Below are 18821 nucleotides of genomic sequence, written 5' to 3' on the forward strand. Positions count from 1 at the left end.
ATGCCTTGTAATACTGACGTGTTTTCTATTTTATTTTTTTGCGTATCTTATTCATTCATTGAATATTATGTTTTATTTCTCTAAACTTACCGGAAGTTGTAGAAAACTGCTGTGCTCTGATTGGCTGATTCTGATATGACGATGATATCCTGAGACGTCTAAACTGTCGTATGTGCGCCGTTCGTATGAAGTTAGCCGGTAAGCTAATGCTTTATTTCATCTTTGTGCATGACGCTCGTCAAACCTAATCGTTTCTCCATCTCTAACTTGGAGAGTTTTAATGTTACTTCAATCCCTGGTGGGTGGTGAGGGTTTCTTTTTATAATGAAGTGGAACGACTGTAGTCTTTTTTTAAATGTTTATTTACCCGCGAATGTATATAGATGAGCTTTACCAGCTGTTTGATCAATGTAATTTAATAATCGTTGATCCAAACAGGGGCTGATAACTTACTCTGGTTAGAAGTTGCTAAATGTGATACTAGTGATGTTGATTAACTGCTTTATCGTTGTTTTAATTTTACCGAAGGGGTGTGTTCACTTTAAATTGAGGATCCTGCATTGTGGGATAAAAGCAAAACGATGAAGCTGAAAAGTCAAATTAGATCAGAGACGGGAACCTTAAAAAAAGGTTCTTTCATATGCTGGTTGTTTTAATTTAGTTTGTGTGTTTGTATCTTTTCCACAGCACATGTGTTGTATAAATAATATTCAGTACAATTGATTGAAAAAGCAACGTTACTTTTTGGTCTAATTGTACATTTTGTGTCCTAAGTCGCAGGATGATCGACGCAGAGAGAGGTGCTGCTGGTGAGGCTGGCACCGAAGAACCCCGCGGTAAGAACAAAGAGCTCGAGAAAAAGAAAAGGAGCCGTGTCAAACATCTCCTGGGCGATGTGAAGAAGCAAGTGGAGTTCTGGTTCGGAGATGTCAACCTTCACAAGGACCGCTTCCTGAAGAAACTCCTAGACGAGTCAGAGGATGGATGTAAGACTGAAATCTGTGCTGTGCTTTGGTCACAATATATCATGAATCAACCACCATAGGAGTTTTGTGAACCTGTAGAAACCTGCTCTCTCAGAACGCTCCGTTTGGTGTGTGTCTCTTTAAATTTAATGCCCCTGAGTTTTCCCAGGAGACATCACTCCTCTGTAAAGACAATAAAAATGATGAACCTGCACAAAAGTTTTGCTGTAGGCTGGAGGTGGAGTCCATGGGTTGAGATACCAGGGGAAGGGAGGGTATTTTCATACCAGAACCCATCTTGTGATGTCACAAAAATTTTAAATGAATGTTAAAAAAAAGTAGATTTTTCATCATATGTCCTGTTTAATGTTTTTGTCTTTAAGATGTTGATATATCTGTGTTGGCGAGCTTCAATCGGATGAAGACGCTGACGACAGACACAAAGCTGATCGCGAGAGCGCTGAAAAATTCATCTGTTGTCGAGGTAGCGTGAAACGAATCTTGTCGCCTTTAAAAATTTTTTTTAAAAAAATCAATCTTTTTCCAAAGCTACTTTTCGATGAATGCAATCAACAAAGCAGGGTTCTTTTTTTCTTTTCAGGTTAACCTAGAAGGGACTAAAGTTAGGCGGCAGCTTCCTATCGGAGACGTGCCAAACGACGTTGACAGCCGTACAGTCTATGTGGTAAGACAACGTTTTCTACATGTTAAATACTGATTTGATTTCTGGAAGTTTAGGAAGACACTTTTTTTACTCAATTTGAGAAATGAAGAATGATGTATGATCACAAAACAATATTTATTTTATTTTTGAAGGAACTTTTGCCCAAGGATGTGGATCACAGCTGGGTTGAGAAGGTTTTCACAAAATGTGGGAATGTGGTTTATGTTAGCATCCCAAGATACAAGACCTCAGGTGACCCGAAGGGCTATGCGTTTGTGGAGTTTGAGAATGAAGAACAAGCACAGAAAGCCATAGAGGTGACGACTTACATTTTCACATTTAAATTTTGTCTGAAATATCTCACAAAAGTGGTGTCAGGTTGTTGCTTTTGGGATGAAGGAAGCTCTCAACATATCTGTTTGTAACAGATGTTGAACAACCCCCCTGAAGATGCTCCCAGGAAACCCGGGATTTTCCCTAAAACAAAGAACAGAAAGCCTCTACCTCTGCCGCCGGATGACAATCCACCTCCAGGTACAATAAATAGTCATTCATTTGTCTTACATCTTTGCTTCCCTGGACCATTTGATGACATCAGTACTATTTGTTCAACAACTTGCGCTCCTCGACGATCCTTTAGGTGAAGAAGAGGAGAAGAAAAAGAAGAAGAAGAAGAAAAAGAAAGATGGCGCCAGCTTACAGACTTCAATTGAAGAATCCAAAGAGCAGCTGATGGAAGCAGAACCCTCAGAGCAAAAGAGGAAGCACTCAGCCGCTGGTGATTTCGACCCAGAGGCCGCCACCTCTCATAAGACACCAGGGAAGCTGTCGGATAAAAAAAGGCGACGGTCGACGGCAGCAGAGGGAACTGAAAGTGAAATCCCGTCAAAGATGAGGAGAACAAGTGAAAGTGAAGGTGTGCAGAAAGAAAAGGATGCTACAAAGAGTAGTAAGTTTTTTTTTAGTTTTTTTTTTTTATAACCTTTGCTTCATTCCAGTCAAATTAACGTTCTTCCACCTCTCTGCTCTAAAAACAAAGCTAATGTGATGACCACAAAGTAGCATGTTGTGCAAACTGTGTCGTCCCCATTGTTTTCTTTAGAACCGCCTGCTCAAAGCCAAGCAGAGGGGCGTGTTGAGGAAGGGAAAGAAAACCGAGACGACGCCACGGTGAAAGCGAAGAGGAAGAGAAATAAGAAACACAAGGAGAAACTGAAGATCGAGGAGGAAGTCATCCCACTGCGAGTTCTATCAAAGTACGATCGACATCCCCTTTTTTTTTTTCTTTTTTCTTTTTTTTCTTTAAAGCTGTCATCATAGTGATGAGGTAAACAAAAAAAAAATTCAAAATGGCATTTTTGTAACACGATTGTCTTCCTCTTTGGTGTGAAGGAAGGACTGGCTCCTGCTGAAAGACGAGTATCTGATCTTGCAGAAGCGCAGCATGACGTCCCTAAAGAGGTGCATGACCAAGATCTATCACAAGAGACACGTGGAGACGGACAACAATCCTCCTGGTGGAAACGGTGAGTTTGAGATCATGTGATCGAAGTGATTTCAGAACATAATGGAATAATAAACACCAGTGGTGTTAAGAACGCGTTCACTCTCTGTAGATTTTTTTGGATAATCAGGCATTCACAGTTTCTTGCAAATTCTTGTATCCTTTAATCTCTCAACTGGCAGTCAGGTCAGAGGTGAATCAGCTGTGTAGTCCAGTGTGAGGAGAAGTGGGAGTTTCCTCGGTCACTCATAACACAATATGAAAAGTGAAACCTGAGCCGTCATGACTCAGCAAAAATGCGTATATTCCTACACACTCGTTTTAATGATTACATCACGCTGTCTCATAAACTGGTGAACAAAGCGCGCCGCCTCAGTCACCGAATCACTCAAACCACCGTTTGCTTTTAAACGCACCGTGATGACCTCATGACGGAGAAAAGATGGTCAACGTCGTCACTGAGCACGTTTCCCAGCACAGCTTGCAGCATCCTATGAATGGAGGTGAATTTTCCATTTTTTTTTCAATTCAATGAGCCGATATATAAAGCACGCCGCCACCATTCTAGATAAAGGTACAACATGATTTTGACTTTCGTGAGGGTGAGCATCTGGTAATATTTGACATCAGGAGCTGAAGATGCTGTTGGTCAGAGTATTATTGCTCTTGTTTGTTTTGTTGGGCTAAACTCTTAACTCATTGATGTTTCCTTCTAGATCAGAAATGTATCAAAAGCGAACGAGCCAACAACCACGGCCCTCAGTTTACCAGCGGGGTCATCATTAAGATCACAGACAGCAAGCCGCTACCACAGAGGAAGATCATCAAAGTACAGTATATCTATAAGCAACACATCCATCTATCTGTTCTACCGTCACTGTAAAGTTGATCACATTTCATCCTCCTCAGATAAATCACTTGTTTATTAGCACACAGATCATGAACTCCCAGTGTAATTTCTGCTTCTTTGTGGATTACTTTGTGCAGGACGCTCTGAGCAAGATCTCCCCGGTGGCGTACGTGGACATCCTGGAAGGGGACGCTGAGGGTCACATTCGCTTCCGTAGCCCAGAGGAAGCTAAAGCCGTTAGCGACGCACGAGCAGAGCTACAGAAGGAGCACTGCTGGAAGCTGGAGATCCTCTCAGGTATGAAGAAATGCTGCTGAGAGGAGCCTCTCTGGTTGCTCTCCTGTTGAGGAGAAGATGTGGATGACTGAGCTGGCGCCGTGCTTTTTCCATTATTAATGATTCCAGCAATAATTGATTGTGACAGCGGCCATCGGCTTGTCTCACATTCAGGGCTTTTCAAAAGTTTCCATCATTAGAATTCCACCACTAACAGAGCTGTAGAAGTGTTGATTAGATTTTGTGTGAAGCTATAACGTAATGAAGGGATAATGCCCAACGAGGTGTCCATTATCAGGAGTTAATGGACGAGGTAATTATTTTTATAGTCTGAGTTTGTCAGTAGAGTTTTAAAGACCAGAAAAGACATAGGCTCGGGTTAGTGTTATGTTGCTATGGTAACTCTGCAGCGCGTTAATATGGAGCAGTAAAGAGGCTGCTTAACTGAAACTACTTCCCCAGTTGTCCATATATTTAAAAAGTTTAAAGACACCCATGTGACAGCCTTCAGCCAATCGGAATAGAGCGTTACACAGACAACTTATATTGAACTTATATTATATTCACAGGTGATCACGAGCAAAGGTACTGGCAGAAGATCCTCGTGGACCGCCAAGGCAAGCTGAACCGTCCGAGGGAAAAGAAGCGAGGCACAGAGAAGGTGAGATCAGCGGTGTCGTTTTAAAAATGGAGCAAAACACATCTCGTGCCCACACATTCAGGATTGTAATTTCGCTTTTAACACTGTCTGCAGCTCATCCTGAACACGCCCATATAAGGGCATGGACTAATATCCGAAGCCCTTTGTTTATTTGCTTTCACATCCGATTTCTGTTTCTCTTGTCTCGCTGCAGCTCATTTCCAAAGCAGAAAAGATCATCACTGCTCGAGCCAAAGAGGCTCATAAGCACATCCGTTTCCAAGACGACTGACCTCTGCTGAACCGAGAGCACACAGACGTCACATGACATGATTTGAAGGGGACAGGTTGTGTTAATTTGTTTAAAGCTCAATAAGGACTGAATTGTATCTTGAACACATGAACTAGTTAAAATGTCCCCTAGTTTTTTGTTTTGTTTTTTGTTTTATTTTTTGCACTGGAGCCTCCAAGGTCGTATGGAAGGCTACTTTGCATATTGACAATTTATGAAAAGGAGAGTTTGTATAGGTTGTAAATAGGATTATTTGAAAGATCTCCCAGTCCCAGTCAGGGCATTTTCTTTTGAAGATGATTGCCTTTTTGATTTTTAATAAAATACATCATTTGTTATTTCTTACGCAGCTTTTGCTTTTCTTTTATTGTGCATCTATGAGAAGAAGGAGGAACAAGTCAAACCTCCACCTTCTTCGTCCCACGTTTCATGATGCCAGAATTATAAATCTCGAAGCAGGCCTGAGTGATGAAAGAAGAAAATGTGATGGAGAGTGACATTGTTTAATACTGCAATAAGGAAAGTCAGTGCAAGAAAAGACCAAGACATTTGAAAGTGCATATTATTAGCTCCAACTCTTTGAAATTTAAATGCCTGTCTGTTCTTTATGAGAAGCTAAACCTGTGCTTAAAACCCAAAATAATTCCCAAAAAGCAGACTTTATTCACCTCTGGTTTAGCACTGATTACTCAATGGGTAGCTGATAGTTTGTAGATGACATCAAATGTTTCAGTAAATGTGAATGCTGAGTGAGAAATCATCGCCTCTTTACATCAAATAGTTCTTCTTAGTTATTGCGATACGTTCATATATTTCGTAATGACAAACAGTTTTTACGATTGTGGTTGAAATTGTCTTTAGGTCCTGGAAGACATTACAAACGTTTGCTCTGAAAAAGGAACAAAGAAAATCCATTATCTGTAACAGTTATAAGCCTGTAAAAACATCCACCAATGTCTGCTAAGAGGTACCAATTTAATGAACCAATCATGCCTCCTTGTTCTTCGCTACTACCACACAGTAATTCAGTCTGTTTGAAAGTATTTCTTTGTCCATTGAGAGGCAATCAAAAGGACAGGTCACAGTATCAAACATACAGTGTCAACAGGACGTGGGTTCCCTGGTTTCATTCTTGTGTCCATGTACAGAGACTGTCACCCAGGTTAGAATCTGACCTGTGGCTCCTTTCCTGCATTCGTACCCCTGTCTCTGTCTCTGTCCTTTCTTTCCAATAAAAGCATTAAAAGCCCCAAATTAAACCTTTATTAAATAACAAAAATGAGTGTTTCGTTTTAAACAAGTAGTGTTTAAGTATCATGTTTTTTGTTTTGTTTCTTTTTTTTACAACCTTAACTCTGTCACAACTGTTACAGTATTGTTGTTATTGAGTTGAGATAGAGGGCACAATCATGTCAAATGCTAAATCACAATCGGAATTCTGGAGTGTTTCTGCAAAATGTCCCCACACCCCATTTTTGAATGTATTGCACTATTAAAGATGTAAGAGTCCACATTTAGCCGTGTAACGTATTCCAAAGACCAACGTGCTGAAAAGGAACCTGCCTTCAATTAGTAGATTACATAATCCGTGACATGCTCTGAGTATAAAAATAGACGCTCTTACATAATCTTAGCATCATTTATGGCTTTTATTCTCGTGAAAGGCAGAAACTACCTGAGGTAAAAGTGGCAGCACCATCTTTGAATCCGCCCGAGCTCAAGGAAAAGTTTTTCTCGAACCCATGCAGCTGGTTACTTTGTGGGCCTCAGGAGGCTTCTCACAAATGTCAGCATCGGCCAAAGTTATTCCTCGGGTCACGGAGGTGTGACAGAATGTTATGGATTCTTCAGTCCCTTTGGAGTTGCATTCATAGTTGGCATGATAGTGTGTTTCCTTGTTGACGGGACAGTTGGAGTTACACACTCCAGTCTCGCACGGTTTAGATTGAGGCTTTTGCTTGGTTGTTGTGATCTGTTCTGGCTTATATGACCACTGAAAGATGGAAGGTTTCTGCTGCTCATTCCGCTTTTTTTTGGAAAAGATTTGGTTTCTTTCTACGTTCCAAGCTTTGAAGTCTTCCCTCATGGTGGTCATTGTCTCGAGTGGGTCATTGCTTTTCTCAAAGTTGTTAACAATTGAGTCTGCTTGTTTCTTGCGTCGACACTGATATCCTTTGTCGTCCGGCATGTCTTTATTGGTTTGATTTGCAGGTTTCCCTCTCTGAATGTTAGGCTGTACTGCATGGCGGATGAAATCATGCCTGTAGCTGGTCATGCATTCCATTGGCGGTGGCCTTTTCCTCTCTGGATCTGGCTTGGAGTCGGCGGCAAAACAAACCGAGACCTTCTGAGAGGAAAATCCTGGGGGGCTAGCGCTTGGGACGGATAGCCCTTGGTTGACTTTCAGGCTATCACTGAGCTTAAAGGGCTTACGTTTGTTGATTTTCCACACTCTGAAATCCTCTGAAAGCAAGAGCAGTGAAAATGATTTGGAAACATGATGGACGCTATGTTTGTTGTTTTAGATCTAAAATGCATGATACTTGTGATGAGCAAAGTGCTTACTTTGGTACACAGACTTGTAGTTATCTTCTCCAGATGGTTTTGCATCCACTTCAGAGCATAAAGACATACATGGAGTGCAGGCAGTTCTCTGTTTGACCTTTGGTGGCAGCGATGGTTGTGGGGGCTTTGATGGGTTTGTTGACATTCGGTGGAAGTGACAGAAACCTCTGAAACACAAAGTTATGAAGAGAGAGTTGCATTTTAACTATTTAAAACTATTTATCTTTTTTTTGGGAAAAAAACAAAAAAACATGACACAAAAGACAGCACAGGCTAAACCCTTTCAGGCTTAAGCTGATCACATATTTTGACAGATGCATAAACCATCCTTCAACCAAAGTCCCATTATTCCACTGAAAATATGTAACATTTGAAAAATAGAAACTGGCATTTCACGTTTTCTTCAATAAAATCCGTCCATCATATAAATACATCACGATCAACACATGACCTCACCTCATAGATACTTCTTGTTGGTGCTCCACAAGAAGTGCTCCTCCTTGCTCTGTTGAAGTTTTGGGCTTCATCGCTCGTCCTGCTCTCGTCCGGCGTCCTCAGCCCTCAAGATGATGGCAACCTGCTCTCTGACTGTTCGAGGCAGGCCTACCGTGTATGAATTATTGACCGGAGGACGAACAGGGTGTGTGTTGAACGAGAGTAGAACACATCGGCAGAGAGTTTCTAAAAATAAACATCAGTGGATTACTCAGTGATGCGGGCCGGTTGTCAAGGCGAGGACGCTGCTTGTGATGATGCGCTTTCTTTTTTTTTATCCCGGCGATAAACGAGAATTCCTTTTGTGACAATTTCACAAAGTGGAGGAGCGACTTCTGGAGGGGGAAGAAACGTCTGGTTATGTTTCATATTTCTATCTCGCTTTCACTGTGTATTTCATTTCCACATATATGCGAAGTACAGCTGAGTCGTGCATTCTGCAACGTGACTCAGTCCCAGGAGTCCATCTGTCACTTTGTACTCATGTCCAAAGAGAGAGAGAGAGAGAGAGAGAGAGAGAGAGAGAGAGAGAGAGAGAGAGAGAGAGAGAGAGAGAGAGAGAGAGAGAGAGAGAGAGAGAGAGGATGGGGGGGGGGATTTAAAGCCCCACATACACACGCGCACTCACACACAAAAACAGAGTGAAAACGGATGTAGTCATTGGGATTTTGCTACGCACTAATGATAAATAGGGACGGTTGTGTCCACTGTGTGCCATGCTGTGTTTGTCCACTAGATGGCGTCCAAAGCTTTTTTTTTTTTTTAAAAAACGATCAGGCTAGGTCTGTCTTTTTTTTGCACATTTAAAAAAAATCAGTGCTGCAAAGGCAGTAGATTTTAATACATTTTTTTAAATTAAAAAGTGGATTTGTTTTGTCCTTTGTCAGATTATAACACAACCAGAGTGAGAGCATGTAGGATATTATTACTTCACAACCAGGGCTGTACACTTGTTATTTAATTTGCAGTCCTGGTTGTTCTTTAATGTACACACGGCCTATACAGTGATATAAGGAGAAAGGAACCGTAAACGGTGTAGGTGGAGGACAAACTGCAAGAACAAAGGACAGTGCTGACTCCAAATGAACAGGATGCGTCAATCAATTGAATTAATTCGTATATTGAAGGAATAGAAGAATCGTGCCGTATTTCCAGTGCGTTGCAAGCTGCCGTTGTCTCTCTCGACGTCTCATTGACTTAAAGCTCCAGTGACAGTGAGTAACTTTCAGCGTACTGCGATTTCATCTTTTTGTTGTATTAAGTAGAATAACGAGATGATCTTTTCGCCACACCACACTATAATATGCACGATTTATACCAATCATCATGTGAAATGGGTTTAATTCTGAGAATTTAGAGTTTAGTAAAAGTAAAGTGTAATATTATTTTAATATTATAATTACAGTGAATAATTTCAGTGAAGTGGAGTGCATTGCACACATTTAAACATAACACATCACTTGGTTACTTGAAGGAAGCGCTTAAGTCAGTCATCTTTTTTTAGAGATACTTAAAATAACTTGAGATCTCTTAGTACTTCCCTTCATCCTTAAACCAAAAAAGGTAAATAAGCTACCTGAATTTACCTTATGTTTACTTTGTTGATCAGATGGATGTTTGTATTCTTGCAAACTTTTGTCTGGCCATGGCCACAGGGTCGTCACCACATGTTCATGTTGAAACTCAAGCTTTGGACCCTGGCTTTCAGCTTTTATGAAATCGGGATGTCCTCAAATCTCTAGAGCACGGGTGTCGAACTCCAGTCCTCGAGGGACAGATACCTGAGACTTTTAGATGTCTCCCTGCTCCAACACACCTGCTTTAAACCAATGTGTTGTCATCAAGCTCTGCAGAAGCCTGATAACGAGTCGCTCATTGGTTTCAGCTGCGTTGGAGCAGGGAGACATCTAACAGTCTGAGGAAGCCAGGAAACTCCAGGACTGGAGTTTGACACCCCTGCTCTAGAGCATTAGGATCATGCCCTCTTAATGAAAAGCATTGTGAGTTTTTTATTTAATTTTTTAAATCTAAGCCCAAAGATAATGCAACACAAAAAGGTCTTCAAACCACCATTGCCTCAAACGCATTTAAAGTGGTTATGGATGGCCCAGTGTTAACCACTGTATAACTGATCTTCAGATTCTGAGCTCTCCATCTTTAACTTTCATTCTGAGTGATTTGGAGTGAAGATGCATTAAAAACCAAAGAGGCTGGAGAGAAGAATCTCAGAGTTAGAAGTCAGGAGTCTGCTGAGGTTTATGGATATTTGAAGCCCTTTCCCATTAAGTATTACGGACTGAATATGAAAAATTACTGCTTCATCTCTATGAAAATTGACTGCTCTATTCATGCACCGCAAAAATCTTCCTTGCATTTTGAAATGAGGGAGCACTGTTCAGCGACAGATGTTGATTATGCTCTTCATAAATATGGATTAAGAATAGCTGAAATCAAGAGCAAAAGTCTGCAAAATACATTTACAGAGCCTCCTTCAGCACCAGTGCATTATCAGCTGCAGAACTGCATTGATCTCAGAAGTGTGTGTTGAAGTTCGGTACAAGGTTATCATTCGGTAGTTTAAACAAAGCCTTGTGTTATGAGTGGATTGAGGGCAGATTTGAAGTTGAAGTTTAGACTGATTGCACACATCGATGTTTTTATACCTCCATTATGACAACTTCAGATGAGAAATCAATGCATCAAACAGAGTGGGCACACTGTGGGGTCGCTTAACGCCTGCATCTCTGTTGGAGACGCGTTGCTGTGCTGAGTAACTTCATTTTCTCCACTTGATGTCTATTGAACAGCCTTAAAAAAAGCTCTTTTCACACAATTTAGATGTTTCAGTAAGTCCCTCTACCCGCCCCTACCTTTGAAAGAAGAACTTTCCAGACGTTCGTGCGCTTTTACGCAGCGTCATGACCCCAAAACAAACAAACAAAAAAACCCAATAAATATAAACATACCCACACGTTAGTTCAATACTATGCCCTTTCAATGACGTCACACGGACATTTCATTTATGTTTGTTGTCTTTCATGTGTTCGCTTACTTGCCTTATTTTACAATAAGCCACACTACTTTCATACAAAATGCATCTGTTATGCGTCTTTACGCAGCAGTCTGTCTTTTTCAAACCAGGGATCTGACAGTGATACTATATATGTGCACATCATGGCAATTGTATGTGACTGCAAGAGTTCAAAGGGAGCGGGTCAATAAATTATGTTAATCAGTCCAGGCAGATTGGAGGCGTGTAGTTGCCGTAATGAGGGAGAGCACGCCTGCACTGTGGAAAAGCTTCGAGCGGTAAAGCTGTCTCCACTGCACGCGCGCTGCCTTCTATTTCCCCAGTCTCTCTTTCTACTTTATTGTGCATAATAGCACGTTTCCTCTGCAGCAGACTACTGTGCAGGGCTCGATGCAACAAGTTTTCTGGAGCCCAAACAACGCGCCGTCATACAGGTTGACTTGAATTGGCTGGAGCGGAGTAGAGCTCCTCTCCTTTTTATCGCTGTCACCACAAAGTCACTGTACGTGAACGCGGCGTCGCAGAATCTCTCTCACACACTCAGACACTCCGTGTGCCATAAATTCGCGACTCCGCGCCAGATGCAGTTTGCTCCCAGCGGCGCGTGTAGTTGTAGTTAAATGGAGATCGCGGAGGCAAGAGGAGCATCTTCGTGCGTGGAAAAAATGGAGAAAGAAGCGGCGCCTCAGAAGCGACAATATCACCGCGCAACAGTGCTTAACATATTCTCATCTTTATTTTCCGTGGCGTCCATCGCCTTTTGCGTTCTTCTGAGCATTAACACAGCTGATATCAAGAACCGAGTTTTGGATTTGGAGAGTGGGAATGGCGAGAACACCTTCATCCGTGCCCCCGGCTACTCCATGGATGATTTTAATTCACTCATTGAACAAAGAGTGGGCGAGCTGCTCTCTCAGGTAAGATTTGTTTGTGCCATTTTGATTTTATTGTTTTATTGTCCTACTTAGTTGCCCATAAACCTGCAAACTGTCAGTGAACATCAAGAGCCCCTCTAATGTCTTGATTTCATTGAAAGACTCGTATGAATGAAAATGCCTTTATTTCTGCGTTTCAGCGCTCCTATGAACATTTTGTCAAGATTCGGACTGCCCGACAAGCAGCAGCAGAATGCAACTGCCCCCCAGGTAAGGAAAACTCCTTTTACTGCTGTCTGTTGGTGTGTGAGACTCTGGATCTGCCTCCTGCTTGTGTTTGCAGAGTTTATAAAAGAATGAATGGAAGCTGACTGAACAAGTCCCCGTTTTTTTTTTTAATTGACACACAGATGACCCATGACAGCTTGCCTGGATTGCGTTTTTAAAGAGGGGCTAGTGTGATGGATGCACACAGCTGACCGTTTTTAACACTTAACAGAAAGAAAGGCATTTAACAGGGGGTCTATACATAGAGGCGCTGAGAGGTTGTTTGACTTGTGATGTTGCCTGCTCACTTGTCCTGTCCTAAGTAGAAACTAACCCCTCTTGAAATTCACTTTTCCCACCAGTAGATGGAAACATTTATTCCTTCTGTGTGGGTCAGCGTTCTGATCATTCTGGCATGGAGTCAAGGTTGGGCTGTAGTCACTGCATCAGAGAGGGATGTTGGAGGAAATGCACCACAAATATTGGCTGTAATCACTTTTATTCTACATTTGTATCCATACTGCAACATTAAGTGCTGTACAAGGTTTTATTTGGGGAAGAAAATGTTACTTTTTAGATTGAAAGCTCCCACAAGACAGATGTAAAATAAGATATTTTGCTATTTAAAATACTCCAGCAGATTTTGGTTCTAATGTAAAGTTTAGATGCTTAGGTAGAGCTGGAGTTTAGAGTCCATTTATACTTTCCTGCTTGTTGTACATCTTAGATTTTGTAACAGATCCATGCTTTAAATCTCCATTTATTATGCCACAAAGTGTCATTGTTTTTCACTTGGTTAGCTCAAACAAATTGAAATCGTTTGCACCAGACATTTGTCATCAGTTTGCTTGTAGCCGTTTTTGTCTCAAGTCCCATAAAAAATGTCAACAAGGTCAAAGAAAATCATGACGATGAAAGGAGACCTTTGTTTTTGTTCTCTCTCCTATTAAAGCATGTCTCTCATTGTAGCAACTCCAAGAACTCTTGGAGTGTGAAAATTACTTTTTTTTTTTCATGCAGACTGCTGTCTGTGCTGAACCAATATACTGCCAATGACATGTTCTCATGAGTTTTTAAAGTTTGATGAAGAGGGATCAGTGTGCATCACATCCTCATTCCACCCCAAGCTGGGACTGTGATACAGTAAGTGTGAACAAACTGTGGGTGACCTCTTTGAAAGAGACATAGCGGGAATGTTGTGCAGTGCAGCCTTGTGGATGGATGTTTGGACAGACATTGGGGGTGTCTGTTCAGAGCTGGATGAAAGTGGTCTTGCAATAGCGTATAGTTTATCCTCTAGTTCGGTTCTGCTCTATTGATCTCTGACCTCAGTTGGTTGAAACCAAAAAATGACCCCCATTCCAACAAAATAGAATCAAATGGAGAAAAAGAAATGGAAGGGTGAAAGTGAAATTCCTTAAAGACTAATACAATATGGTTTATCAATCGTGAATGACTCATCTGCTGAATTTACAGAGCCAGGAGTAGTGGAAGTATTAACCATAATGAGACTCTCACAATTATTCTTCTCTCTGTTCTTAATCTCTATCATATGCTGGCCATTTCTTTTCACCCACTACATTTCTGTCAAGGGCAAAAATATAACAACGAAAACTTTTCATATCCAATGAGGCGTGACAACTCTAAAACTAAGGCGGCACCGAGCTTCATCTCAGAGACTGGCCCCCTCAAAGGTTTTTGTCCGGCGCTTATTCCACAGCTTCTTTATAGATGGTTGGATAAAAAACAAATGCATCGTCTGTAAACTTTGAAGACAGCCTTGTGTGTAATATTGTTGTATTCATGTCGTTTTAGTGTTTTACACATGCAACTTCTACCATAGTTTGTTGAAGGCTCAAGGCTTTTTCAGGCCAAATATCTTCATACCCCATGAATGCTGAATGGGTTCACTCAATATTTATCCTCTCTTCTGTCTAAGAGACAGCCCCTGGCTCTGATGTGGCTTTTTTTTTTCTTTGAGGGAGGAACGTAATGTGCTTTTCACAGTCTTCACTTTATTGCTGTCAAAGAAGATGGAGTGGTTGCAAAGACAGAGCAATGGTCCATAGCTTGGGGATGTTTTATAGGTTGCTTCTGAATCAGAGGAGGTTCGTAGCATCTTTATCAAAGAAAGTCCATCCTGAACTTAAAATACTTATTCACGCTGATGTAGTTCTCGGTTGAAGAAGATGAAGTTTCTTTTACCGTGTAATTTGTCATTCTTACCGTCTGGTTTCACTAAATTTTAGCTTCTGATTCTCTGAAAGTATTGTCTTACCTGGGCTGTGATTGAACATGAAGCTAATGGTAATAACAATGTTGGTTGAAAGCTCTTCCACTTTGATGCCATCTAAAACGTTTCAATAACTTCTTGATCGATTGCCAGGACATTTTTAGTTCACACAGTCATGGCCCTCAGATGGTGAACACAACTTGTTTTTGATCCTGTAACTATTCCTCTTGCACAATCAACACATTAACGTGTGTATGGAATTTGTCACAGACATTTATTCTGCCAAGAGAATGAACCCCTCTGAGTTTAACTTATCATCCAACTTTTTTGTGTGCGTGTATGAAATTTCTTTACTGCCACTGGTTTAGTCCACACAATGTTGTCCAGACATTTATGGTCCTTAGATGATGAATGCCATTAACTTTGTTTCAGGCTCGATTAGTATGTTTGCTGTAGTCTTTTCGTTATATTCACAGACTTTGTTGCCCACAAATTCCAACATAAATGATTCTGCTGAATGATTCATACTGACTTCAGGCACCAACTTCTCTATGAGATTGATGTTTTTTTTATTGTAATATTGTTACATCTAATGGATAGGACAAAAATACGTATAAAGACATTCATGCTCCCCAGAGGAGTAAGTGAACTTTTTTTCTCTGAATAGTCATAGGTCTAAGGAGAAAAAGAAAACTCATCAAGCTAAGGAAACATCTGAAGTCAAACCCATCAGTGTACCGCACTGTGAGATGAGCCTCCTCTTAATAATTGCTTAAGCTTTGGTGGAAGTTTTCTTTTCATTTTTTTTCTGTATACCTTTTCTTCCTCTGGGATCTGCATTCCAAGCAAAGCCTGTTGTTTAATGGCACCATCATAAAATGTGCTGTCAGCACGCACTGGCTCTTTGCTCCATCCCTGTTTATTCACCCGTACGCCTCAAACACCCTCTCACCTACATCCCCCTTTTTTCCCCACTCTGCAGCATTTCTTGAAGTTAACGCTTGAAAAGACCTGGAAGCTAAACACCAGCCACAGTGCCCTTGAGCACCCACTGCTTGATGTCAAGGGTAAAGGAGCAGCAAAGGTTCACATCAGCTGGCTCTTGTGTATTAAGAGTTTAAGATACAATCGGAAGTAGATGCAGCCATATCTGTTGGCTTGCATTGTTTGTATTTGCTTCACTTAAGTATGTCCATTTTGCCAGCAGGGGGCTCTCAATCAAAACAACAACAAACGATGACTTTGATGCTGACAGGAAATCATGGGAGTGATTCTCTCTGCTACTTCACCCTCTTCCTGATATAGATGAACTCTGAGTTCACGGGTGAAACTGACCTGAGGAAGAGAATATGTTTACCAACGAGCTAACCTATTAAAAAAAATTGATAAAAGTACAGTATCAGTAGTACAGTCACTAGCAGTTCAAGCTTCCTTGTGTAGCAGTCTTTGACGTAACATCCGGTGTTTCCACGCTAACAGTAAACATGTCTTGTCTGTCATGGTGGCTGCCGTAACAATACTATACACTATACTATAAAATTAAGGATTTCTCTGCCCCCCCCCCCCTTCCCCTTCCCCATTTACAAACTGTATTATCCCAACGGCCTGATACATTTACAGTTGTGCCAATCCCTTGAGTTGTCCTCAACAAAGTGAGCAACTGGTAATTAATCACTGACAGCTTTTGAATTTAGCCGCCTGTGTGGTTTGGTGCTGGGAGGTGGCCTAATGGCCATGTAATTACTGAGTGCTAGGTAAAGCTAAGCAGACTTCCAGGTAGCCACTGCTGCCAGCTGCTTCTGGTTACTTGAGTCAGGCTAGGTTGCCTTTGAGAGAGCGCGAGGCCGGAGACAAAAGATGAAGCCTGGGAAGCCTTTCCTGGAGGCAAATGTGAATGAGCAATTAAGATTTTGATTGCTGCTAAATTGCTTTACAGGATATCTGCGTGCAAAGCACGAGTGTAATGTACTTAAAGCAGTGAATGACATCTTACAGGGATTGTTTTGTGAATGAAAGAAGAATCTATTAGCTTTCATTTTACATCTGTCCCAACAAATTTACTTGATGTATTTTATCATCAGAAGTGATGCATTTGCCCTGATTTTCAATCTCACACAAGGTTTATTATAAAGGGCAGGATGCTGGAAATAGCCCAGATGGTCTCTTTTATACCTTTGACACAGCACTTTTTATGGGGGATGATGAGGCATGCCAGCTGAAAGCACTGGTAATGACTGTGAGGCTTGAAAGGGAGGCTTACTTGTTCTCCTCTTTACTATACATTAACCTGAGGGGACATTCTGAATGGGGAGGAGATGACATGATTTTTACATGAGCGATGTCACAACAGAAGGAGACGGAAGAACCTCAGGCTCAGGGACAAGGCCGAAAGAATGCAAGTGAACTGAAATGCTCGTGCCTAATGGCTCATCTCACGTGTCCTTGAACATTTCCTGGCGGCGGTCCTGTAGCGTCATTTTGTGTGGAATAAAGTAGGAAGCTTGGAGATCCTGTCTTGGCTGCTTCTTCCACTACTACTTGGAGGTAAATGAAGGGGTTTCCATCACCGGCAACACAACGGCACACCCCACAATTGAATAAAACGATTGTCTCCCTTTTCTGCCTGACATGAATTTTCTTGAAAAATGGGCTGTGCTTTTAATGCAATTAATATCTCTCCCGTAGAATTCATTGTTCTCGATGGACCACCAAAGTATACATTTAGACAAAAGATCAAAACTGTTCCAAGGTTGATCAAAATTATTCTGGTTTTATTTTGTTCCTGTCTTGAGTAAGCTCATTGTAAATGGATGTCACCCATATTTTTGAATGATAGTGGAATGCTGCCTTACAGACATTTTTGTCTCTACTCAAGCATGTATTTGGAAGGAATATTCTTTGCAGCACATCAATTTTGTTGTTTGCTTCTGTATATGCTTTCTTTTCTTTCCTGCTTAAAATGTATTAAATACTGTAAAAAAATAATGAATGGCATCATGTCTGTAAGCCTGGCATTTGGCTGTGGTGATACGACATCACCCCCTCTGCTTTCATTGCCCTATAACCTCCAATGAAGGAGGGGAAATCGCTGCTGTTTGATGCTCCTTCTCTCTGGATTCAGCACTCCTCTGTCAGAGCTGGGTGGCAAATCCTGCACAAAAGACAGCTCACAAACTCTCTGCCTCATCTACTCGGTGCCCTCTGACACTTGACTGAAAGTTCCAGTCATCTTCCTACTGAAGTCTCCTTTGTGATGTCTTAAGTCCAACCTTCCCTTCACAAACCCACAACTCATCCATGACTTTCCATGAGTCAAAGAGACTTTTAAGAGACAAGGGGGATTTTTTTCTTACATGACCCCCGAGTGAAACAGCTGGTCCACTGTTCAATATGGTGATTTTCTTATCACTGCAATGGCCAAAGTTTGAGGATCCCCCCCCCCCAATGTATCTTGACCTCTAGAAGCCCCATGGTGCTGGTTTCCTATCCTGGTGTACTGGCGTTATTTATCTGTCTTCCTGTCCAGATAGTCTCGGCTAATACATATTCTGTGCATTGGATCAGATTTCTTAATTGGAAGTTGAAATTTTTAGTACAAATAGTGTCGTCCACTAGCACTTGACAGGACTTGGCATGTTGAAAGCAAATGTTGTGGATCAAAATTGGCCATAGTGCCAAGACCAATTGGCTGTCACCTGATGACGAGCTAGCTTTGATTTTATCTTTAAACAGAGATCTGCACCCAAGTGCAGCTAAATATATGTTCTTTGTGTGATGTATGTTATTGTTGCACAATAAAAAAAAAGCATAATCGAAAAAAAGAAAAGGAAAAAATAAATACATTGGGCATGCACATGTTTTTAAATGGGAAATATATTAACGTCATTGTTTTCTTTGTTTTCAGCTCCAGATAAAACTCCCGTTATATTCAGTAAGCTATCTGAAGTAGTGCTGGCTTGATGCTAGCAAAATATCTGAGCAAACCACATTTTACATGTTTTTTTTGGATTCAGCCAATCTGCGTGAAACATTAATTTTATTTGGTTTGAAAGAAGGGAATGTTTTTTTCCCCATCAATTTCAAATCAATAATAAAGCACTTTGATGCCAGTGTTCACTCGTGTCATGGAAATTCTGGGTTCCAGACGGCCAAAGCAAACTAGGC

General features: G+C 41.2%; 3 protein-coding genes across 5 annotated transcripts in view; 2 read left to right on the plus strand and 1 right to left on the minus strand.

The window, feature by feature from the left end:
* The first annotated feature begins 107 nt into the window (after window positions 1-107).
* On the plus strand, window positions 108-5536 carry larp7 (La ribonucleoprotein 7, transcriptional regulator). Of its 2 annotated transcripts, none has more exons than XM_079371366.1 (13): window positions 108-198; window positions 775-986; window positions 1349-1449; window positions 1567-1650; window positions 1782-1946; window positions 2058-2163; window positions 2270-2578; window positions 2732-2885; window positions 3022-3155; window positions 3850-3962; window positions 4121-4280; window positions 4829-4920; window positions 5114-5536. In XM_079371366.1, exons 2-13 carry the CDS (start codon window positions 782-784, stop codon window positions 5189-5191), a joined length of 1701 nt encoding a protein of 566 aa, XP_079227492.1. In that variant the 5' UTR covers window positions 108-198; window positions 775-781; the 3' UTR covers window positions 5192-5536. The 2 variants fall into 2 exon arrangements, with proteins under 2 accessions (XP_079227492.1, XP_079227493.1); XM_079371367.1 differs by lacking the exon at window positions 108-198 and adding an exon at window positions 205-298.
* Window positions 5537-6821: 1285 nt separating this feature from the next.
* On the minus strand, window positions 6822-8467 carry saxo2 (stabilizer of axonemal microtubules 2). Of its 2 annotated transcripts, XM_079371374.1 has the most exons (4): window positions 8213-8467; window positions 7757-7923; window positions 7625-7654; window positions 6822-7516 (listed from the first exon to the last, which is right to left on the minus strand). In XM_079371374.1, exons 1-4 carry the CDS (start codon window positions 8281-8283, stop codon window positions 6909-6911), a joined length of 876 nt encoding a protein of 291 aa, XP_079227500.1. In that variant the 5' UTR covers window positions 8284-8467; the 3' UTR covers window positions 6822-6908. The 2 variants fall into 2 exon arrangements, with proteins under 2 accessions (XP_079227500.1, XP_079227499.1); XM_079371373.1 differs by having other exon boundaries at window positions 6822-7654; window positions 8213-8462.
* A 2192-nt stretch (window positions 8468-10659) lies between these two features.
* Window positions 10660-18821, plus strand: part of col25a1 (collagen type XXV alpha 1 chain) — a 136857-nt gene continuing 128695 nt past the window's right edge. Inside the window, exons 1-2 of the mRNA XM_079371372.1 lie at window positions 10660-12199; window positions 12358-12427. Of these exons, the coding sequence (XP_079227498.1) occupies window positions 11903-12199; window positions 12358-12427 (367 nt within the window). The 5' untranslated portion in view covers window positions 10660-11902. The remainder of the gene's footprint in view (window positions 12200-12357; window positions 12428-18821) is intronic.

Source organism: Symphodus melops, assembly GCF_947650265.1.
Source record: "Symphodus melops genome assembly, chromosome: 20".
Lineage (NCBI taxonomy): Eukaryota > Metazoa > Chordata > Actinopteri > Labriformes > Labridae > Symphodus > Symphodus melops.